This window comes from Hypanus sabinus, chromosome 15 (genome assembly GCF_030144855.1).
Source record: "Hypanus sabinus isolate sHypSab1 chromosome 15, sHypSab1.hap1, whole genome shotgun sequence".
Taxonomy (NCBI): Eukaryota; Metazoa; Chordata; class Chondrichthyes; order Myliobatiformes; family Dasyatidae; genus Hypanus; species Hypanus sabinus.
In genome coordinates, this window is record NC_082720.1 from 46,918,980 (window position 1) to 46,943,974 (window position 24,995).

A 24,995-nucleotide genomic window follows, 5' to 3' on the forward strand; every position below is an offset into this window, starting at 1 on the left:
CCTCCAAAATGCTCTCCCGCTGAGAGATCTGACACCTGACCAGGTTCATTTCCCAATATCAGATCAAGTACAGCTTCTCCTCCAGTTGACTTATTGGCATATTGCGTAAGGAAACCTTCCTGAACACACCTAATAAAACTCCACCCTATCCAAACCCCTTGTTCTGATGAGTTTTCAGTCAATATTAGGAAAGTTGAAATCACCCATCACAACAACCCTATTATTATTGCACCGTTCCAGAATCTGACCCCCTGTCTGCTCCTCAATGTCTCGTTACTATGGAAGGGGTATATAAAAACACCCAGTAGATTTATTGCCCCCTTCCTGTTTCTGACTTCCATCCACACTGACTTAGTAGAAAATCCATCTATGACTTCCTCCTTGTCTGTGATCATGATACTATCCCTGATTAACAATACCATGCTCCCAGCTCTTTTGCCTCCCTCCCAGTCCTTTTTGAAACATTTAAAGCCCAGTACACTCAGCAGCCATTCTTGCCCCTGAGACAATTTTTCCGTGTGTTACTCAAAATCTGCTTGTTTGATTTTTCTACATTCCTTTTCACTCACTTCTGCTATGATGCCTCAAAACCCACACTCACTTACCAGGTTGACAAAATCACATTTTGAATCCTATTAGAATCTTGATCCATGGTAATGTATCTTCCTAACAAATGTATGTTTTCAAAAGAATGAAAAATGTAAGAGGTTTTGGTAATTGTTTGACACATTCATTAGTTTAAAATTAAATATAAAATTTAACTGTATTCTTTGTTTTGATTTCAGAGATAATTATCAACAAAGAAATCATAAATGGAAATCTTAGAAGTGAACTCAAGGAAAAAGTCACATATATCCTTCTTAGGAGTCATAAGCACCACACAAAAAAGTCCAGAATACAGGTTATGGTTGATTTAGGGAGGAGAATTTCCTGCACAAGTAAGTTACTACTTTTAAGCAATTCTATTAGACTTTTCCCCTCTGTGTATCCAATTTCTGCAACTTGTCATTTGCTTAAGTATGTGGTAGACTGACTTTCTCCCAGTTATGTGTCAATGCTGTCTCTGGGAATTCTTGTTTATTAGAGAAGATTGAGATTTGATTTGTGCTCCAAATCATCTTGAATTTTGGTGCATGATTTAATAGGCAAAGCCTGCTTTGGAGTGTTTTCCCAATGTGGCTGTGTGATTTGTCTTTAAAAATAAAGCATTTTTTTTCCAGTTTATGAGCAGGTTCTCATTTGAGTTTGATGCTTTTGTGATGCTGTAACACAAATCAAGAACCTCACCTCACTACAGGAAGGATGTGGAAACCATAAAGGTTTACAAGGATGTTGCCTGAATTGGGGAGCATGCCTTATGAGAATAGGTTGAGTGAACTCGGCCTTTTCTCCTTGAAGTGACAGAGGATGAGAGGTGACCTGACAGAGGTGTATAAGATGATGAGAGGCATTGATTGTGTGAATAGTCAGAGGCTTTTTTCCAAGGCTGAAATGGCTAGCATGAGGGGGCACAGTTTTAAGGTGCTTGTAAGTAGGTAGAGAGGAGATGTCAGGGCTAAGATTTTTTATGCAGAGAGTGGTGGGTGCGTGGAATGGGCTGCCGGTGACAGTGGTGGAGGCGGATACAATAGGGTCTTTTACGAGACTCCTGGATTGGTACAGTACATGGAGCTTTGAAAAATAGAGGGCTATGGGTAACCCTAGATAATTTCTAAGGTAAGGACATGTTCGGCACAGATTTATGGGCCAAAGGGTCTGTATCGTGCTGTAGGTTTTCTATGTTTCTAACCTGGAATGTTGGAAGTCAGTGAAAAGTGTTTTAAAGGACAACTAATGAAATCATGGGCTGCAATACAGAAGGATATCAAATTCCCCATGTGCTTACTTCAGCTTTTTGAAAGAGAACGTGCTAATAGAACTGTACAGCACAGGATTAGAATCAGAATCTGGTTTAGTATCACCAGTATATTTTGTGAAATTTGTTAACCATGCAGCAGTATAGAAAAAAACTGAATTACAGTAAGGATATATATGCATATTAAATAATTAAATTAAAATAAGCAATGCAAACACAGAAATAAGAAATAGGGAGTGTTCATAGGTTCAATTTTCATTCAGAAATCAGATGGCGGAGGGGAAGAAGCTGTTAAAAAATCACTGGGTGTGTGTCTGCAGGCTTCTGTACCTCCTTCCTGATGGTAACAATGAGAAGAGAGCACGTCCTGAGTGGTGGGGGTCCTTAGTGATGGATCTGCCTTTCTGAGGCACCACTCCTTGAAGATGTCCTGAATACGACGGAGGCTAGTACCCACCACAGAGCTGACTAATTTTACAACTCTCTGTAGTTTACTTCATCTGAATATCAGCCCAGGAGGCCTGCACTGAAAACGATGTTGATGGTCTCTTCCCGTGGGTGCAGGGTGACCTGCTGAGCATTTCTGGCATTTTTCACTTTCATTTTAGATCTCCAGCGTCCCCAGTTTCTTTAGATTCTCGTCCTGTGCTGCGTGTGGATGAATATTCCATTCTTATTGTTTACGTCAGTGTCTTCATACAATAGTCAACTTCAACTAGTTGTAAACTTATATGCCCACTTTCAGGCCCACATCAATTACTACTTTCTACACAAATGTGTAGTTTAGAGTTTTGGACCATTGATGGTTCCATTCAGGAAGCTACCAAAATTACAATGTTGAGACAGATTCTTAAAAATAATTATATAATTACCAACGGTCCTGCCAGACCTTTTGTTCTTAGTTCTGAATTTATAACTTTCTATAATCTCTGAATGTGCTGTAATAAAGTGATTTTGCATAAAGTGGAAAGTACATTTATTATCAATGTATGTAAATCACTAACAGCTTTGAGATTCATCTTGTTGCAGCCATAAAACAAAGAAACAATAGAATTCACAAAAAAAACCCCATATCTCAAAGATAGTCATACATCCAATGTGCAAAAAAGAAAGAACAAATTGTGCAATCAATTTTAAAGAAAAGCAAACAACCAATTCACAGAACTTGAACCGTGGAGTCCCTGAGAGTGAGTCCACAGCCATGTCACCAGTTCAGCATTGCAGGCAACAGCAAGTTCTTTATTCCCTTGTTAAGTGCCTTATCTTGTCTTATCTGCTAAAGTGGCATTAATACCTGTGTTTATATCAATTAGTAAGAATACTTTCTCATGCTCTCATACAACTTCCTTTGGAGGGGGCACAGTTTCACCACTTCCCTCAAAATCAATCATATTGGTTGTCTTGAAGAGCGTTTTGATCATTTTTACAGAAAACTTAATCACAAATACAAAGTGACCCTTAGAGCAATGAAAGATTTAGGTTACAATCTTGTATTGTTCCTGTTCTAACAGTTACAAGATTAGATTTCACAATCAGTATATGACAGCCTTTAATTCTCCGTGCTTTGAGTTCAGACTTAGTTCCCAATAACATTGCTGTGATTAATAATTAATTCCGAGACCCACCCTACTACCAAGAGTTATTTGACTCATTCAACAATTCTGTTACTTCAGCCTGCTCCAATTCTTTTCTATTCCCATTGTCAATGTAATGTATACTTTCCTGAGGGTTCCTAGTTTCAGGTAAAAATATATCTGGTTTCTTTTCAGATTGTGCCTACAAACACAATATGTCCTGCAGTGATGTCACACTTCTTACACATGTTACTCTATACTTATCTCTAAATGCTGTAAGACTGAAAAGTAGCCGTCTTCTTTTGTGCCCTTCACCCTAGAGGTAACTTTTGTTGATCTTCCCTGCCCCCATCTTTCTGTTATGTCTATGGTGACTAAAAATGAACCATTTTCTCGGTAAGATTGAGCTAGTGCAGCATGATATGCATGCATAATGATTGAAATAGCACACATTTTGACCAACTACATATTCCAACTTATACAAAAGCTGTTTAATTTTGGTCTGCAAATGTCATCAGAATATTTTCAGTATGGATAAACAAATGAAAAATCAGCCTGAGCAGAGGACTTTCCTTTTTAGGTAAATCTGCTCCCTTGAATTATAACAGAACTACAGATATTTCTAATGAACTCTCGGGAAAACCACTCCGGGAACAGGTAAGGATATGATAATATTTCAAATTACAATGCATCACATTTCCTCATAAGCTTTTGCTTTTACAAAACATATGTCAATTTGAGGATATTTTGGAGTTTTTTAAATAAGCAAATCAACATAATCAGAACATGAATTGTTTTGCTTCTTTTAAGCTTAACACACCATTCATATAACTTATGTATAGATTTATGATACATGACTTGTCATATTCAGGTGACTGATGATAAAGAATTGCAAGAAATATATTGGGCTCGAAATTCCATTTTGAATAGCGCAATATTTTTTGGTACTCACGTGAACTTGATCAAAACTCAATTGATAAATGAATGTGTCTGACTTCACATTAATAGCCCACTTCCGGATGTTTGTTCTGGATCTCCTGTGAACATGATATGCATGAGTATGATGTTAATTCAGTAGGTAAAATAATGCCAAACCCCTAATACCTGTTTAGATATCTCCAGTACATAACTTTAATGTGCAACTGCGACACAGAGTTTGGAGTCCTCTCACATGCAAAGATTTGAGGCTTAATTTGGTGTTACTTTAAGGGGATTGATCTAACTGAGGCTGCTTCAAAGATGTTTATGGCTTCTGCAAGATAGTTTTTCTTTCAGTGTTCTTCCTTAGTGATCAATGCCATCTTCTCTCTTGCTGCTAATATCCTCAGGGTACTCCTCTCGGGCCAAATCCTGTATCTCAATCTCCCTACCTGACTATCTCTCCTTGCCTTAAAGTGAAACTCCAAGACCATATCTTTCCCCTTATTTTACCTACTGAATTAATATCAAACTCATACATATCATGTTCACAGGAGACCCAGAACAAAAATCTGGAAGTGGGCTATTAATGTAAGAATTCAGATGCATTCTGACAGATCATACTTTCTCCCTCTTAACACCCCAACCCCATAATTATCCTTTACCTCTTAGCTCTTATTTTTACAGTAATTGTCCATCTCTCTCCAGTGATAGACTACCTGTGATTTTCTCTCCCACTCCTCCCTTATCCATGACCTTTTCCCCCACACAGGGTCTCTCTCCCCACCACTTTGGCCTTCCTCTCCAATCAACCTCAATCCCTCACCCAATCGATTCCCTCCATGAGGTTGAGTCTGCACAATGGAAGGTGTATGTGGATGATGGGCTTTTTTTGTGTGTGTTAGGGGTTTCCTAGGCCTGCTCTGTTGTCCATGATGCTCTGGGCTTCACATGCTTTAGCTTTTCATAGCCTGTTGGCCTTATGATAAACAAAATAGGGTCCAAACACTTCTAAGGCACAATTTTTAACCCATATAAGCTCTATAATGGTCATTTGGTGCAACTAAATCTCTTTGATCTTTACTTTTGACAGCAAATTAATCATAGTTGTCCAGGTGGCTGCCATGTCCCTTGTCACGCTTTCCTTCATCTCCCTGAGCAGTCTAGTCATGAATGCTGATGTGGTTTCCACCTCAACCCCTAATGAAAAGCAAGTGATAGGAAAACAGCTTTATATTTATGCTCCATAAATTTCATCGTCAGTAAATCAAATTAAACAGAATTGTAGGACTTCTTGATCATTTTGACAGTATTAGCAGTGCACCCATATTCATGCTGTAGTGGCATTGGTATTGATATCAACTACTTTCCCATAAAAATATTCTGTTGATCTGTAAACAGATGTATTGTAAGCCTGATTCATATCATTTAGCACTAGTTTCTGTGTGCTCCACACCTTTGCAATTAAGATTGAAAACATTTGTGTGTTTATTGTCTAGCTCAGGATTATTCTTCCAGGAGTAATATCTCACTTGGGATTGTTGTCTTGTGATCATTGTGTTACGCTGTTGATACACTCCACAATTTCCATTTCTGTTCTGTTACCTCTGGCAAATTCACAAAGAGCCTAAAGGCCTCCTTCAGTGTCATAAGTTTCCTGTAATATTAATTTTTAAAATTCTATTGCCACTCCAACATGAAAATTTCTCTCCTTGGTCTTCCGTGATTCCCTCTCCCAATCCCACCTCCATAATGTCCATCTAACCTCAATAACCCTGATCTGAAGAGCCTACCCATGCTCCCCCCATCCTTCACTCCCTGGCCTCGGTCTGTGCACCACAATTTTCCAGCAGGCAAAGGAGGTCCTGTCAGTCGATCTCGGCATCAAGTGAGAATCCAACTAAACAAAAAAAAACTTCCTTTTGTAATATCAGTTGGACCTGCAGGAAATATAATAATTTCCCACCTGGAAACCTTTTCCCATTGACCTCATCCCTAATTCTTATCATGACCTGTAATGAGAGCTTTTGCATTAAGCAAATATACCAAGGATCTTTCTTTGCTGAAATGTTTGTTTAAGAAATAATTTAAGTCTTCTGCAAGGGTGTTCAGTTCTGTTCATGGTTAGGCATGCAACATTAGCTCGATTGTTTTTTAATGTTTGGTTGCTGAAAAGAAAATGACTTTACTGTTTTGGTCTATGATGAATTTATACACAAGAATATGAATTCTCTTACCTCAGTTATTTCATACATCTGTATCTCACAATCAAAAATCTCCGATTTACCTAGCTGGAAAATAAGTTCAAAAAGCAGATCCCGGCGGGTGCTGAAGCCATTAATGTGCTTGTAGGTGAAGTAGACTTTCTGGATAAGCCATTTGTTGCCTTTGTTCGACTAAAACAGGCAGTGATCCTTGGGGCTCTTACAGAGGTGCCTCTGCCAACCAGGTAAGCATATTGCATCACATACACTTGTGTAGAATTAGCTTCGCATATTGCAAATGTTATTCATATCACTAATTACATCAGCCTGTCCCTGGTGGCTTACATTGAGATATTTTTTGATAGATCTTTTCCTTATTTTTCCAAATGGTGTTTTCAAGGCCAAGTAGGGACAGTTGGAAAGATTACTATTGTTCATCTGATTCATTTTCTAATCAGTGTACTAGAAATACCCATCTTTCAACAGCAAGCCACTAGATAGACATCAAAAATGATAAACCCTTTTATTTCTTTTTCTTTAGAACAGGGAGACTGGGATTAATTTTAGTCCCTCCCTAAAGATCCAGCTCAAATCCTTTTTATACTGTATGACTCATTACTTATGACCCACTGCAGCTGGTGCTTTCTGTTCCAGCAGATTGACTAAGGGTTTGACATTTTGACTCCCATTAACCCAACAATGTATTTTATTCTGTAAACTAAACACTACTTCACATGATGCACTGCAAGTGTCTGCCCTCTTTAAATGGAAATTGTATCTCAATTTAAGAATTGTGACATTTGCTCTTTGTTGTTCTCTTTGGTAGCTCTTTGCACTCATATTGGATGGAGTATTCAATAATTTATTTGTAATAAAATTAGCTTGTCCTAGTAAACTGTGAGAACATGAATTCTATTTAAGCAAAATTCAACAAGGAATTTCCACATTTTTCAATCTGTAAATATGTGCAAAATATTGAAAGTCAAAGTTTTATAGGCATCAGTTTCTCTGCCATGTTTTAAGATTTAATTTTGCATTGTAAAACTAATGTTTGCATAAAATCAGCCAATAGCTTGCCAAGGACAAATAACGAGTCTTGACTCCCTTTATTAGAGCACAGTTTGGTTATATATTTTTTTCAAATTCTAAATATCCAGCATAGATACACCTTTCTGTGCTGTTTGTCTTTGAATAATACATTAACTGCTGAAGTATCTTGTAAATTATTTTGGGTAGATTAATCTTTTAGTTGATTAAATAATGATAAATTTTGCAAGGCAAACTGTAGTAATGTATTTTCAAAACTATTATTGTTTTAACACTATTATGTGACCCTGAACAAAATACTTTAAAACGCAGAATTATGTCTGCAACAAATTAGTTCATATTTTGCTTCAATAAAATTATTGTTCACTTCAATTGTTACAAATTTTTTCTCTTGCACACCGAGTGTTGGTCTTTTATTTTTATTTGTATTCTTTTTTTTAATTGGGTTCTTTCAGGTTTCTTGCTTTGTGGCTACCAGTGAGCAAGTAAATCTCAAGGTTGTATAATTTATACATTCTCTGATTATAAATATAGTTGAATCTTGAATATTTTTCTTTCTATTTCAGATTTCTCTTCATTCTTCTGGGGCCAAGAGCAAAGGCAATGATTTATCATCATATTGGGAGAGCTGTTGGAATTTTACTTACAGACGAGGCAAGCTAGAGTACATAATAAACATAAAGATTTTGGTTTAACCCAATAACTGGGTTTTAACATAATAATATGTTTACTGTACAAGCTATAACTCAGGGACTTTGTGATATAAAATCAGCATTTGGATCTCTTTTATTTAAGACAATGGGTAATCACATGATAGTGCAGCAGATAGTCCTACTGACTCTCAGCTCTAGGACACATTTAACTTTGTCCTTGTGTCCTGTCTGTGTGGAGTTTGCATATTTTCTTCAATGTTCAAAGAATCATGAGAGTTAAGGATTGAACGAAGAATTAAGAGGGCATGGAAATGGATTGTGTTTGGGAATTGATATCAAACAGAATATAAAAAGTAAAATCAAAGGAAGGAAATATTTAAGAGAGAACAGTAGAGACAAAAAGGGTACATGAGAAAAATAAACAATTTTGTAATATCTTTGTATCCTTGATACTAAATCCCCAGAAAATAATTTGAAAGATGTGTTATAGATAATTATTGGTAATTATTTTGAAGAGTATTTGTAGATACTTCGTTAACTAATTGTCAGATGAAATAATAAATAATCTACTTTACAGTTATTCCATATTGCAGCATTCAAAGCAAAAGCAAGAGAAGACCTTCTAGTTGGATTTGATGATTTCCTTGATGAGGTAACTGTGCTTCCTCCCGGGAGATTGGATCCCACTTTACGAATAGAACCACCGAAGCTACTTCCATCAGTACACAAGAGGTAAACACTGTATAAATTGATGAGACTTATTTTGGTTTATTTCTACATCCATTTGACTGCTCTTCAACATGGAGGTTGGGAGATTCAGCTCCCAGTGTTGCTGCCTGGTGGACAGTTGGATTGGTGGCAGTAAGAGATTCTACCAACCTTCCAGCTTGAAATTGCTAAGTATGGGTAGGTATAGCAGGTAGGTGTGATGCTCTGTCTCATCTTTACTTATCGAATTCAAAATACTTGTAGACCTAAAAACAAATCAGTGAAGAATTGACAACCTTCCTCCACTGAATAAGGTTCTTGCTGCTTGAGCAGACTAGGTGACCTTGAAGATGAGGGCAATGCCTTCATCCAGAAGGTTCATCTGGAGCCAAATCCGAATTCCAGTCACCGAAAATAATTTCATGAATCAGGCACATTGTCCAATCATCAACACCTTTTTCTGGCAAGCTCTAACAGTGGGCTCTAAAGTGTGATTCCAAAGTAGAACCCAATTCCAATATTCTTTTACCTCTTATCTTTTCTTAACTGCCATGCAGTTAACTCAATATAAACAGACAGTGCTACTAAGCCCACACTCAGTGTATAAATGAGGTTCTAATATCTAGTCTCCCTTCTTAAGGTTTAAAATGACTGATATCATATCTTATATTAACATTTTCTGTATTCTCAATATTAAAGGCGTAGAAGAGTTCAATGGTTTAGTTACTGGATCAGAAGCTAGAGCTCTGGACTATTAATCCGAAGATATATGTTTAAATTCCATTGAAACTGTGGTGAACTATGTGCCTGTCGGGACACGCCCCCTGCTGACTGCTCCTGTGGCTCCTCCCACAGGCCCCTGTATAAAGGAGATCTGAGGCCTGACGCTCGGCCTCAGTCTCCAGGACATTGTATGATAGACACTCACTCCTGGTTCCTTCTTCCAGTCAATAAAAGCCGATATCTCGCCTTACGTCTCATGGTGAACTATGTGCCTGTCGGGACATGCCCCCTGCTGACTGCTCCTGTGGCTCCTCCCACAGAAACAAAGGAGGAATTAAAGTTCATCAAATATAGTAGCTCTACCTTTTTAGGACATCATCTTGGTGATGATAATTATGAAACTACTGGATTGAAATTTTTTTTAAAAACTGTCTTGTTTACTGAAACCTTTGCTCATTGCTTTTCTTACCTGGTCAAGCTTTGAGCTTAAGGTGGTGTGGAAGGCAAATGCAATGTTAGCATTCATATCAAGAGGACTAGACTATAACAGCAAAGACGTAATGCTGAAGCTTTATAAGGCACTGGTGAGGCCTTACTTGGAGTATTGTGAGCATTTCTAGCAAAGGATGTGCTGACATTGGAGAGGGTTCAAAGGAGGTTCACGAAAAGAATTCCAGGAATGAAAGGGCAATGGTATGAGGAGGGTTTGATGGCTTTGGGGCTTAAACTTGCTGGAATTTAGAAGAATGGGGGGGGGGGAATCTCATTTTAACCTGTCAAATGTTGAAATGTAGATAAAGTGGATGTGGAGAGGATAGTGGGGGAGTCTAGCACAACCTTAGAAAAGAGGAAAGTCCATTTAGAATGGAGATGATGAGAATTTTTTTAACCAGAGGGTGGTGAATCTGTGGAATTTGATGCCATAGATGGCTATGGATGTATACACCCAGGTCATTGGGTGTACTTAAGACCAAATTTGATAGGTTCTTGATTAGCCAGGGTGTGAAATGTTACAGGGAGAGGCAGAAGAACGGGATTAAGGGGGAAATGGATCAGCCGTGATGAAATGGTGGAGCAGACTTAATGGGTCAAGTGGGCTATTTCCGCTCCTATATCTTATGGTCTCACCAAAGTGATTGTATTCCAACTGCCACCTCAGTTCAGGGGGAATTAGTATAAATGCAGACATTGCCAATGACGTTTCCATGCCGTGAGAATAAAATGCTTCTGCAGTATCTATTACAGCACACGATCCTGACACAGGGGATCAGCTCAGTCATTCCCTCCACTGCCTCCAGCATCTCTTACCTTCTGACAATCAGAATCAGAGGCATATTCCTCTGGAAAAATTACAGCACGTCACTTAACTGCTATGAATTATGATTTAATTGTTATGGCTCTATAAATTCCGTAAGTTGGTCTGAATTGATTGGACACATTGTCTTTTGAGTCTACTGATATTCCTGGGTCTCTATCACATTCATCCTTAAAATACTTAAATGGCATTCAAGGAGTACACATGTTAGTTATTTTCTTCATTTTATATGTGTTACCATGCCCTGAAGCAACCCATTTCTGTTGCTTTTCCCCTCTATCTATGATTCACTTGCCAGTCTTCCAACTCCAATCCCTGCTCCCCTCCCCTACCTAGCATTACCTGTCCTCCCTCCTCAGTCCATCAATTGCCTCCTAGTCCTTTCATGCCACTCCCATTCTCCTCACTCTGTCCTGATGCACGGTTTCAGCCAGAAATATTGACAAATTTATACCTCCCATCAATGCTGCTCAATCCAATAAGATCATCCGGCAGATTGTGTGTTAACACATTTAGTTCTTTTTGCTACATGAACATAGATTTATGTGCTGAAATCTTTTCTAAGCTTTAACTAATGTTTATCCATTCTTAGGGTTTTTGGTTCTTCACAAATTTGAGTTTGATTAGAAAATATTTTGCTAATCAAGATACCATATGTAATTTGTATTTAATATTTCAGTAATATTTGAGTAATATTGTAAATATATTTCTTCATTAAGCATTCTTCTTTGTTTACATCATTCATTACAGGTTATATGTGGAAGTATGTGAGTGGCAAACATCATCATGGCACATGTCATATTTGAGCACCTCACTAAAAGAATAAGTATCCAGGGCTCCTGTGTTTTTACTTCAATTAGTTTCTGGAGTTACACAACGTAACACCATAGGGTTGGGCATTGTCCAACTTTAGTGTCACTTCCTCAAAGACAAAAAATTGTTGAAGCAGCATTCTCCCTTTCTTGACCAAATTGTACTTAATTAAAGACAGGTAAATAGACCGCCACAGAAATGGCATTGGAAGGTCTTATACAATTTTATTTTAATAGTCTACCCTCTAATTTCCTCTAATTATTCCTCAATTTCATTATTTTAATCACAATGCAAAATACTAATGGATTTTATTAAAATTGAACAGAGGTTATGCGTCTGATTTGCCACTGCTTTTGGATCTATTTCTAGATCTGAATGCTGAGTGTTTAATGACAATTATTATTCACGATTTGTAAATTTACTTGCTATTTTTTCCTGCTCTCGAATATAAATGACATCTGAATCTATTTGTTTTGAAATGCATCTCAGTTAAGTCAGTCTTTGTTATTCTTAACATTTATCTTGCAGAAAATCTGCATATTCCCGTAGTTCTAAATCTTGCCTTCACAAAGGAGGTCGTATTCATGAAGAGAGGCATGGGAGTACTCTGCATGTTGCTGAAGATTTGAAGAAAACAGGAAAGTGAGTATACAATACATAGATTTCTTCTGATTTATTTCCAAGGCATAATATATTTGAGCTGAATACTCAGCATAGATATGTATTTGAACCTTAGTTTCTCTGACTCAGTTTGAAAATAAGAAATACGTTTATCAGAATGAGAGTTATTGTCACAGACATACATCATGAAATTGTGATGGTCTTTGGTGACATACTAAATCTCATCCAACACCGAATGAAGTATAGCCACTGATGTGCCTTCTTCATGATTGCATCACTATGTTAGGCCCAGGATAGATCCTCTAAGACATTGACACCCAGGAACTTGCAGCTGCGCCCTTCCCCTTCCTGAAGTTCACAATCTATTCCTTTGTCATACTGATGTCGAGTGCATTACCACTCAGCCAGTGGTCTATCTCACTCCTGTACATCTCCACGTCACCATCTGAGACTCCATCAACAATAGTTGTTTCATTGGCAAATTTATAGATATACAGATGGCATTTGAATTATGCCCAACCACACAATCATGAGTGTAGAAAGAGTCAAACAATGGGCTATGCACACAACTTTGAGGTGCGCCAGTGTTGATGGTCAGCATTTATCATTTAATTTACTTGTGTAACTAAACAGCAAAATGTACTAAAATTGGTGTAACCTTGCATTGTTCCTTTAATTGTTAAAACCCATTCACAATTTGCAAACACAATTAAGTTTGTCTCCTCTCTAGGCTTTTTGGGGGATTCGTTAATGATATCAAAAGAAAAGCACCATGGTTTGCCAGTGACTTTTATGATGGTATGAACCTCCAGTGCCTTTCGGCTATCCTGTTCATCTATTTGGCCAGTGTAACAAATGTAATTACATTTGGAGGCATATTGGGAGATGCAACTGATAATATGCAGGTTTGTATTTTACTTTGGTGATATTTACTTTATTACCTACTCTATTTGGTAGGAGGTGGATGATGTACATATATACTAAACATAATTGTACATATGAGGTCACTAAACATCCAAGTCCTTGAGGCCTGATTTCATCCAGTGTCGTGGACGGGTGACGAAGGCCATCCTCAGTCCAGGCCTCTGCTATGCACTCAAAGGCCAGCGACCAGGAGGTATGAGCAAGCACAGGGGCCGACCAGTTGGTGCACCTGGAGCTCAAGCCTGAAATTTGAGGTCTCATCATTGACTAGAGGGGGGAGTCGATATGAAGATTAGAGCCCGAAGGTCAATCAGGTCTGATGGCCTGTCCTGGAGTTGGAAAACTGTCTGAGTGTGTTGCTGGGTGGGAGGAAGAGAGGGTGAAAGTGAGGAAAGAGGCTTGATTTGCTGTTGTTGTTTTGTTGCTTGTTATGTTGAGTTGTGTTCTGTGTAGTTCTGCTGAGCATTGTGGGCATGCTGTGTTGCAGGCTGCCCCAGCGCATCCCTAGGTTGTCTTGGTTGTTAGTGCAAATGATGCATTTCCCTGTGTGTTTTGATAAATAAATCTGAATCGGAAATCTGTACATCTCCGTTTTCTAACTTCTTTCACTGTCGTTTCATTATGTGTATGAAGAGTTCCCTGGCTTCCTGTGGGTGAAGGACCTTTCTCCTCTTTTACACCTTGTCCACCATGGTCTCCAAATCCACCTTAATTATTCTGCTCCCTGTCACCTGCAAAGTTCTCCAGAATCAACTTCATCGCAGGTTCTGGATGTCGGACCTTCCATCCTCTGGAGAAAGAAATAATTAATATTTCCGACCAGATCCAGCTGTTTCTCCCTTCTCAGTTGCTTCCTGATCAGCTGACTATCTATTTTATGTTAAATTTCCAGTCTCTTCCAATTTAGTGTATGTCATTTAGTGTTCCTATAGAGTTTCAGTACCTTTTAAGCTGAAGAAAGCAAATGCAGATTGGATGACCATGTTTCAGGACAATTCCATTTAGTCATGTGTCACTTTAATTCTTCAACCTACTCCCATTCTGAGCTTTTGGGTTTTTATGCTGTTGAAGAAAACACACTGTAATCCCAAGAATTAGCACCTGATCTTCTGATGAGGTCCATGATCCAATTCTGAATTGCACAATTTGTGATTGATTATCAGTTTTACTGGATTGTATCAGTCTGTGTAATTCTAATCGATGGTTAATAACGTGATACATTAACTTGCCAAAAGAAACAAAAATCTGGTGTTTGCTTTGAATTCTGGTTTCTATACATATGACAATATTTTAAACTGTGGGTTTAAATTGCAGTGAGCTAAGGGCCCAAGTATGTAAGCAAGTTGAAATTGCAGTGGTTCCTCCACACTTTCTGAGCTTTTCCTTTACGGTTTTTCTCTTTGTTTATTCCTTCCTAATACGTTTGACTGATTGTTCTCTGATTATTTCTTCCTGCTTTTTCTTGCTTTGCTTTCTTCCTCTGCTGATAGTAAGTACAGAAAACAAAACAAGTTTATGACAATAGGGCATAGACCTGAAGTATTAACTTTGCTTGTTTCTCCAGAAATAATGCCTGACCTTTTGGGTTTTTTTTTAGCATCTTATGTGTTTGTTTTGCATTTCCAGCTTCTGAATTATTTTGCTTTTAGTTTAAAAATGATAATAATTATGTCTTATTTTAGGGAGTAGTGGAGAGCTTTCTCGGAACAGCAATAGCTGGAGCAGTATTTTGTCTCTTTGCTGGTCAGCCATTAACAATTCTTGGTAGCACTGGCCCTGTGTTAGTCTTTGAGCGCCTTTTATTCAACTTCAGCAGGTACAGTTATAATGTTTTGATCTCTTTTTTTTTTCTGCTGTGGATATGCCATAATAATTGTACAATAAGTAATTTAAATTGTGTCATTTTTTGTTGGGCATGCTGTGTAAGGGAATGTATTTGTAATGGAAACAGATGTAGTAGATGAGTTACAATGGTACCAAAGTGAAACAAAAGGCAGAACCTTTATTGTTAAACTATTTTGGGGCCTCTTCTTTTCCTCCATATTCATTCTTCACTACTTCAATAACATAGTTCATATTTATATTGGACAATCAGCAAACTACTTAATTGTAGAGAATATGAGAACTGAAATTTATGTCACCCATTCAACATCAATATTTTTACTGTTTCTCTCTACATAAGAGAATTGGGACTTAATTGAAATTATTTCCTTTAGGAATATCCACTACCTTGGAATCTGATGTTTATTTGTGTTACATGATAGAATTTTATTAGAAATCTGAGTGCTGAGAGAGATTTCAAATCCAAAATTGTCAGTAAAGTTTACAATGTAGCTTAAACGTTCTCTGAATTTATGGTACATTAGTACTTGAAGGCATTTGTTTACACAGTTCAAGTTTGGATGCCACTGTGGATAATTTTAATATACACACAAGTTCCTTTGCTTGGTCTGTAATATCACTGGCCTACCAAGCAACGCTTATTCAACTCACTTTTTTTGCATGGAAGAACATGAAGGCTTGGCAATCATGTCAATGATCTTGGATTTTAAAGCTAGGGTAAATGTCATTTTCTTCTTAACATAGAAACATAGAAAACCCACAAAGCTGTGCCAAATGTGTCCTTACGTGTTATCCATAGTCTTCTATTTTTCTAAGCTCCATGTACCAATCCAGGAGTCTCTTAAAAGATCCTATCATATCGGCCTCCAGGACCGTCGCCAGCAGCCCATTCCACGCACTCACCACTCTCTGAGTAAAAAAAACTTAACCCTGACATCTCCTCTGAACCTACTTCCAAGCACCTTAAAACTGTTCCCTCTCATGCTAGCCACTTCAGCCCTGGGGAAATTTCAGCCTCTGACTATCTACATGATCAATGCCTCTCATCATCTTATACACCTGTATCAGGTTACCTCTCATCCTCCGTCGCTCCAAGGAGAAAAGGCAGAGTTTACTCAACCTATTGTCATAAGGCATGCCCCCCAATCCAGGCAACATCCTTGTAAATCTCCTCTGCACCCTTTCTATGGTTTCCACATCCTTCCTGTAGTGAGGTGACCAGAACTGAGCACAGTACTCCAAGTGGGGTCTGACCAAGGTCCTATACAGCTGCAACATTACCTCTCGGCTCCTAAACTCAATCCCACGATTGATGAAGTCCAATGCACTGTACGCCTTCTTAACCACAGGGTCAACCTGTACAGCAGCTTTGAGAGTCCTATGGACTCAGACCCCAAGATCCCTCTGATCCTCCACACTGCCAAGAGTCTTGCCATTAATACTATATTCTGCCATCATACTTGACCCACCAAAATGAATCACCTCACACTTATCTGGGCTGAACTCCATCTGCCACTTCTCAGCCCAGTTTTGCATACTATCAATGTCCCACTGTAACCTCTGACAGCCTTCCAGACTATCCACAACATCCCCAACCTTTGTGTCATCAGCAACTTTACTAACCCATCCCTACACTTCCTCATCCAGGTCATTTATACAAATCACAAAGAGTAAGGGTCCCAGAACAGATCCCTGAGGCACACCACTGGTCACCAACCTCCATGCAGAATATGACCCATCTACAACCACACTTTGCGTTCTGTGGGCAAGCCAGCTCTGGATCCCATGCCTCCCAAAGCAATGTCCTGTTGGATCCCATGCCTCCTTACTTTCTCAATAAGCCTTGCATGGGGTACCTTATCAAATGTCTTGCTGAAATCTATATACACTACATCTACTGCTGTACCTCCATCAATGTGTTTAGTCACATCCTTAAAAAATTCATTCGGGCTTGAAGGCACGACCTGCCTTTGACAAAGCCATGCTGACTATTCCTAATCATATTATACACCTCCAAATGTTCATATATCCTGCCTCTCAGGATCCTTTCCATCAACTTACCAACCACTGAAGTAAGACTCACTGGTTTATAATTTCCTGGGCTATCCCTACTCCCTTTCTTGAAAAAAGAAACAACATCCGCAACCCTCCAATCCTCCAGAACCTCACCGATCTCCATTGATGATGCAAAGATCTTTGCCAGAGGTTCTGCAATTTCCTCCCTCGCCTCTCACAGTAGCCTAGGGTACATCTTGTCCAGTGCTGGTTACTTATCCAACTTGATGCTTTCCAAAAGCTCCAGCACATCCTCTTTCTTAATATCTATATGCTCAAGCTTTTCAGTACGCTGTAAGTCATCCCTACAACCGCCAAGATCCTTTTTCGTAGTGAATACTGAAGCAAAGTATTCATTAAGTACCTCAGCTATCTCCTCAGGTTCCATACACACTTTCCACTGTCACACTTGATAGGTCCTATTCTCTCACTTCTTATCCTCTTGCTCTTCACATACTTGTAGAATGTCATGGGATTTTCTTTAATCTTGCTTGCCAAGGCCTTCTCATGGCCTCTTCTGGCTCTTCTAATTTCAATCTTAAGCTCTTTCCTGCTAACCTTTTAATCCTCTAGATATCTATCGTTACCTAGTTTTTTGAACCTTAACTAGATTTACAACAGCCTTTGTACACCATGGTTCCTGTACTCTACCTTCCTTTCCCTGTCTCATTGGAATGTACCTGTGCAGAACTTCACACAAATATCCCCTGAACGTTTCCCGTATTTCTGCCATACATTTCCCTGAGAACATCTGTTCCCAATTTATGCTTCCAAGTTCTTGCCTGATAGCCTCATATTTCCCCTTACTCCAATTAAACACTTTCCTAACTTGTCTGTTCCTATCCCTCTCCAATGCTATGGTAAAGAAGATAGAATTGTGATCACTATCTCCAAAATGCTCTCCCACTGAGAGATCTGACTCCTGACCAGGTTCATTTCCCAATACCAGATGAAGCAGAGCCTTTCCTCTTGTAGGCTTATCTACCTATTGTGTCAAGAAACCTTCCTGAACACACCTAACAAACTCCACCCTATGTAAACCCCTTGCTCTAGGTAGATGCCAATCAATATTTGGGAAGTTAAAATCTCCCACCATGACAACCCTGTTATTATTACACCTTTCCAGAAACTTTCCCCCTATCTGCTCCATATCCCTATCCTATCAAATTAACAATTTGAGCCATTTTGGTTGATATTGGTGAGGCTTTTAAAAATTAAAGAAAATTTGTGTTACACAATTTTTTGTCAATTTACGCTACAGTACTTGAATGATGTTTTCAACAGAAAATAAATTATTAAACCTGAAAAGATTTTGTGATTTGATGGATACAAATTTGTGTACCTGCCCTTTTGCACCCGTATGTATTTCCAAAATACATACAGAAAAATATGTATAATGTAGGAAAAGGAAAAGAACACTCATTCTTGGAAAAAATGCATGAATATTTTGCACACAGAATTGAAAGTGAATTTTCCTTTGGGAAACTTTGTTGTATATTATGTCTTATAAATGTACTTATAAATGTATGTGCTCTCCTTAAGCTGTATATATCAGGAGGCTTTAAGTATTGGGCATTTTTTTTTCACAATTTCACTCCTAGAGCAGAGGCTGTAAATTTTTAGTCCTCATATGGCATTAGCTAACCCATCACTGAAACTTGATCTGGTGAATCTCTGAATTCTAGAGAATTTTTGGAAAATGTTTATTCTCAGAATATAGTCTTCACTAAATAGGAAGATATAGTTTAGGTAAATAGATAGCTGAAAGTGATCTTACTTCAATGGATTAGCTGTACAAATCTGGTACATAATTTGAACATTACTGCTCTTTTGTTGCACTACAATTTAGTGAGTTCAGTAAACTTTGCGGGGAACTGTTTAAAACCACGTGGTGGAAAGGGAATTTCATTTCATTTAAATGCTCTTGATTGGTGTTCATTTTATATATTTTTAAAAATATGACTTCACAGCGATTATAAGCTCGACTATTTGGAGTTTCGTCTTTGGATTGGACTGTGGACAGCATTCTTTTGCCTCCTCCTGGTTGCCACCGAAGCTAGCTACCTAATCCAATACTTCACGCGATTCACTGAGGAAGGCTTCTGCACATTAATCAGCTTCATTTTCATCCATGATGCTTTTAAGAAAATGCTTATTTTGGCCAAGAATTATCCAATCAATTCTGATTACAATGTTGACCACGTTACACTATATGACTGCTCTTGTCTACCGTCTGAAACAGGTAAGATTACACAGAAAGAAATTGTCAGTAAACATTGAAAGGAGCCAGAATTTGTTTATTATATTTCATTTTGTGTAAATTTTTCAGGTAATGTTTCAAGTCTATTTAACAAAACAACCGAGGCAAACTTTGAACTTGGCCCTGTCTCCTACAATGTAACTGTAAGTTTATTCTCTAAGTAGAAATAAGCAATTTTCACTTTTCTCTCCTTTCAAGAAGTTGTTGATGAATAGTAGACTAGAATTATGCAATGTTCCTTCAATAATGCATTCCAAAATCTCTGTTCACAAATTACTGATGTCAGGGTGTGTATATTGGAACTCATGTTGCCTGTCTGAGCACAAAGAGATTTTTGGCCAACAGGTGGCCACATAGCCTGAAGTTTGCCTGAAGTCACTGCATGGTGTGGCAGATGTAGTTCTCATGAATGGTAAATTGACATTTTTGAAGAGCATTGATGAAGCCTGGAGATTAATTCCCATTCTGCTTCCCTAAAAAGATAAATGTGAACCTTTCACAACCTTCTTATCCAATAGGATTTAATAGAAAAGGCAACTGTAGAAGGGCCCTGAGTTCACTGATAATTAGATTGCCATCAGGGTGCTAATGAGTGAACAGAGCTTTATTGCCTTGTCTTTCAATTGACTAATGCTTTTTCCTCTCAGTGTAATACTATCAAAATCATATTTTCCCCCACAATACACAAGGTAATGAATATTTCCATGTTGTTTTGCATCACTGATTTGCCAGCTAAGCAGGTTAATCACTTATTTTCATGTTTATGCCCCTTTTCTTAAATTATACTAAATTGTCCCATTTATGGCCCTTCCCAAAATATCCTCCAAGATTCCAGAATTCCACTTTGCCCTTTTCATGATTCCACTGTTGCCTAATTTTCAACCTCTAACACCCCAAGTTGGAAATTCAAAGTTGCCACACTCTTAATAGCGTAAGAACCTTGCTATCGCTCCCATAAACACCCAAATGTTGATTTAGTCTGATTACTTACCCCCACGTCACCGTCACTCCCCCAAATGCCAGCAAGCAATAGCTACATCTCAGCAATTGTACAGATGTTCATGTGCATAATTGCCATACTATTGGATGTCAAGCTAGAACTGGGAATTTCAAATGATTTTTCTTCACTATAATCTGAAATGGTTAATCCACTTTTACCCGGATATGGAATAGGTGAACTCATCAGTTCCAGTACCAGATCAGGAGTTTGTATAATTAATTGGTACTGATTTTGCATTTAGTCTCTGGATCTTCAATTGAACTCTTAGTGTGATATTTTTGGGAGCGTTATTATATTTCTATTTTCATGTGACACAGATTTGGAAATAACATTATTTTTTTAACAAAATACAGAATGATTTTCAAATTATAAATTTGTTTTGAAACATTTTTGTTACTTCTAGATGTGCTTAATTAATACTCACAAGATGTTTAAACATTGTGCCCATTTATTCATTTTTGTTTCACTTTAGTTTGACTTGGCATCTGGCAACTGGTCTTCACTGACAAAAAAGGATTGTCTGAAGTTTGGAGGACAGCTAGTTGGTGAAACCTGTGACTATATTCCAGATATTGCACTGATTTCTTTCATTCTATTCTTCGGAACATTTGTTTGTTCCATGTCACTGAAAAACTTTAAAACAAGTCGATATTTTCCAACCGCAGTATGTATTTTATATAATAATTCTACCTGTACAAGAAAGAATGATTTCAAAGACCTGTGATTTCCACCTCAGTTCGCCAGTTTATAACAAGCTAATCTATTGACCTGTTGCACAATGCAGTGTAGGCATGTATTCTGTGGCATCAGTTTGACTTCAATCAGGCTGAAATAAAATAGAATCCAATAGGAGTGGTTATTCAGGGAAAGATTGCCACTTTAAAAGCAACTTCAGCTAGGAAAAAATATGTATGCTAGAAAATTTGCCTCCAGGCAGTTCTGAAACTAAAAATAACTAAATCATGTGACTGCCACACAACTAATTTTAGCAACATGAACACAGTAATTCTGGACAGGGGAGTTCATACTTAATTAGGACAGGTTAGCAGACCAAAAACAAAATGTTTGGAGCAGATTTTAATGGAATGTTGGGGTGTTTATGGGGTGTAACTTTCTCAGAGATGACAGGATACCAGGCTGGAACTAAACATGTAGATTTCATGTATGCTTCACGCACACAAATTATTTCTGGAGCCCTGCCCAGATCCAGCACATTGCACCCTGCAGCTCGTGGGAAAGAGGGGAATTTTCAAGCTGGAACCCAGGGTCAGGGACTGGCAGAGGCAGTTTGCTGCAGTCAGTGGAATGAATGAGAGTACCTGAAGATGATTGGAAGGATGTGGGCTGCAGGCATTTCTACTCTTCGTGGTTCACAAAGAAATTTAAAATAACATTTTTGCACAGAATTTATCTGGTAGAATCTGTTGGGAAAACTGTTACTATTCCTCTGTTCCGACCTCAGAAGAAGACTGATATCATTGATGCACCATCAATAACTCTCTGAGATGTGAGGCGAGATATCGACTTTTATTGACTGGAAGAAAGGACAAGCAGCAATTGACCACCATGCTACATCCTGGAGATTTAGGGCAGGGCTCAGGCCTCAATCGCCTTTATACCAGGGTCTGTGGGAGGAGCCACAGGAGCAGTAAGCGGGGGAGGGGAGGGTGATGCACCACCAACAACTCACTCTGAGACGTAAGGCAAGATATTGGCTTTTATTGACTGGAAGAAGGAACAAACAGTGAGTGACCACCATACTACTTCCAACAAAGAAACTATAACTCATTCTTATGTTTGGAAGCTGACAGCTATATAATTGGCTTTCCCAAGCCAAAGCAAATCCAGCCTCATCAGATGTCTTTAAAGAGACTCTTAGATAGGTACATGGAGCTTAGAAAAATAGGGGCTCTGCAGTAGGGAAATTGTAGGCAGCTTCTGGAGTAGGTTACATGGTCGGCACAACATTGTGGGCTGAAGGGCCTGTAATATGTTGTAGATTTTCCTATGTTCTACAACTGTACAGCGTAAATGTATCGATCTGAGGAACATAATAAAGACTCAGATAACTGCCTCATTGCAACACTATTTCAAAGGCTCTCACTGTGCACATTGGAGGTATTCGGACATTTCTCTTCCTTTTTCTCTGAATCCTTGTCTGACCACCTTTCAGGGGATATGGGGAATATTATTGAGATCTGGGTTTCTGGAATTCAAATTTTCTGTTGTTTGCAAGTAATCTGGAATCCAATTTGACATTATATGTTACCTGGAAATTGAAAGAATATGGATATGCTCTTTTTCAAATGTTCCATGCAAATTTAATGACTCAAAGAAGATGTCAGCTGGCTTTCTCATTGCTGAACACATTCCCTCTGGAAACCAATGCAGATGGATTGATGAGGGATGGATTGACATGGGCTGGTTGCATTGAGTTTCACTGAAGCATGTTTTGTTGAGATAAATATCAGAGATGATCTAAACCTGACTATCAACATAGTTATTAACTCTGTTCTTTGGGGGTGAACTTTTTTGTGTGTTTTAATAAACATAGGTTCAGAGTAAAGAGAATCTGAAAACCAGTATGAGATTCACATGATGTGCAAGATTTACAGCAATATGGCATTGCTAGCATTCAGTCTGCTAGCTTGTTTCAACACGTAAATGGTTTAAGGGTTCATTCTTTCAGAAAATACTTACCTAGTTACATATATTTGCTATGTTTCAATGTATTCATAAAGATATTACATTGAAAGGAACTGAATCCATTACCACAGTATTTGGCTTAGAATGCTTTGCTTGCCTTATAACGAATCTGGTAGACCAAATTATATCATTTTAAATTGTTTTGGAGAATGTCAATTTTGGCATATGTTTTACTGATTTCTTCCTTAGGTCAGGAAGTTGATCAGTGACTTTTCCATAATTTTGTCAATACTGATCTTCTGTGGAGTTGATATCCTTGTTGGCGTGGACACCCCCAAACTCATCGTGCCAAGTGAACTCAAGGTTTGTGTTACTGAACGAAAGGAATAATTAGCTTCCCAGTCTGTCTGCAACTAGATTATTTAATTGACTATTTATAGGAAAGTAATTCTGCAATTCCATGGAACATTTTTTGCATTGTAAATTTGATTCCGTACTGCGTACTCATTGTTTCTAAAGTCTGTCATACATGCTACAGTAAAATTCCAATAATCTGCTAGCTTGTTATTCAAAGTACTCATGGTTCAGCATCAGGCTCACCTGGTAGCAGTTACAATGCTCCTTTTAAACACACTGGGGTCCAGTCCTAAATATGTTTCAAACTCACAAGGTCCCTGTTTCCCCTGTCCCTTAAGCTTGCCTGCTTCACAAAAAACATTAATTTACAAATGTAAAAGAAGTGCGCATGCCAAGTGTGTTAGTATATTTATAGGAGCATCACCCCATAGTTTGGGAAACCCACCAATCTGGTGACACAAAATTCACAAGAATGCACAAAGTCACAATTCCAAGATACCAGAGTTTTATTTCACTCTGTTTCGACAGCATATTGTGCAGGCACCATTCATTCCTTTAACCAAGGAATAACATTCTCTGTACTCAGTTGAATATTTTGTGATTTTCTGCTTATTTTTGAAAATTGAATGTTGGTAACATTTGAATTGCACTTTGGGAGAATTTGAATGTTCACAGTCTGCATTTTAGTCACTTTATAGTACAAGGTACTGTGCAGACATAGAATAGAGGATTATTGGAGTTTTACTGTACAAAGCCTTTTCCAAATTTAGAACATTAAAGTATATTTGTTGCTCTGAAAACACAGATATTTCCAGGCAGATGAAAACTCTTATATATCTCAATTTTCTAAGGGTGATACAACTAATAGTGCACACTCTTATTTTCTCATACTTTGTTTACCCTCAGGTAAAAGGGCAGCATTATTTGCATAATATAGATTCACATAGTGTAATCTCCAAAATACAATGCACCATTCTAAAACTTCTAACATTGACACTGTTCAAAATGTAATAACCTAATATTAAATTCTGCCATCACAAAATCCTTCAAATTGCCCAGTTTTGATTGCCTTATAATAACCAATGAACTGTTAGAGTTACAGAAAAAACACAATTCTTTTTGTTTTAGTTAACTTTAGCTATTAGCACATTTTAATGCCTTATTTTTAGAACTACAGTGCAATAAATAGTGACCTATTTTTTAAAGCCAACAAATCCAAACAGAGGGTGGTTTGTGTATCCATTTGGAGCAAATGAATGGTGGATATGCCTCATTGCGATTGTGCCTGCTTTACTCGTCACAATACTTGTGTTTATGGATCAGCAGATTACTGCAGTCATCTTGAACCGTAAAGAACATAAGCTCAAGGTATGCCATCAATTTGCCTTTTTTTTTGATTGTTTGTTTAGCCACTGTATCAATTAAACCTTTGTAGGGTGATTCCTCTCAACTGTTACCAGACAATTCCAACTTCATTTCA

The 24,995-nt window shown here is 38.1% G+C and overlaps 1 protein-coding gene across 1 annotated transcript in view; it reads left to right on the plus strand.

Moving 5' to 3' along the window:
• The window catches only part of LOC132405220 (electrogenic sodium bicarbonate cotransporter 1-like), a 98,896-nt gene that overhangs the window by 20,725 nt on the left and 53,176 nt on the right, over positions 1-24,995 (plus strand). The window contains exons 3-15 of the mRNA XM_059989909.1: positions 786-938; positions 4,010-4,086; positions 6,639-6,796; positions 8,165-8,252; positions 8,829-8,983; positions 12,339-12,452; positions 13,162-13,336; positions 15,038-15,171; positions 19,223-19,494; positions 19,582-19,655; positions 20,985-21,176; positions 23,408-23,521; positions 24,722-24,883. Coding sequence (XP_059845892.1) covers positions 786-938; positions 4,010-4,086; positions 6,639-6,796; positions 8,165-8,252; positions 8,829-8,983; positions 12,339-12,452; positions 13,162-13,336; positions 15,038-15,171; positions 19,223-19,494; positions 19,582-19,655; positions 20,985-21,176; positions 23,408-23,521; positions 24,722-24,883 — 1,868 coding nt within the window. The remainder of the gene's footprint in view (positions 1-785; positions 939-4,009; positions 4,087-6,638; positions 6,797-8,164; positions 8,253-8,828; positions 8,984-12,338; positions 12,453-13,161; positions 13,337-15,037; positions 15,172-19,222; positions 19,495-19,581; positions 19,656-20,984; positions 21,177-23,407; positions 23,522-24,721; positions 24,884-24,995) is intronic.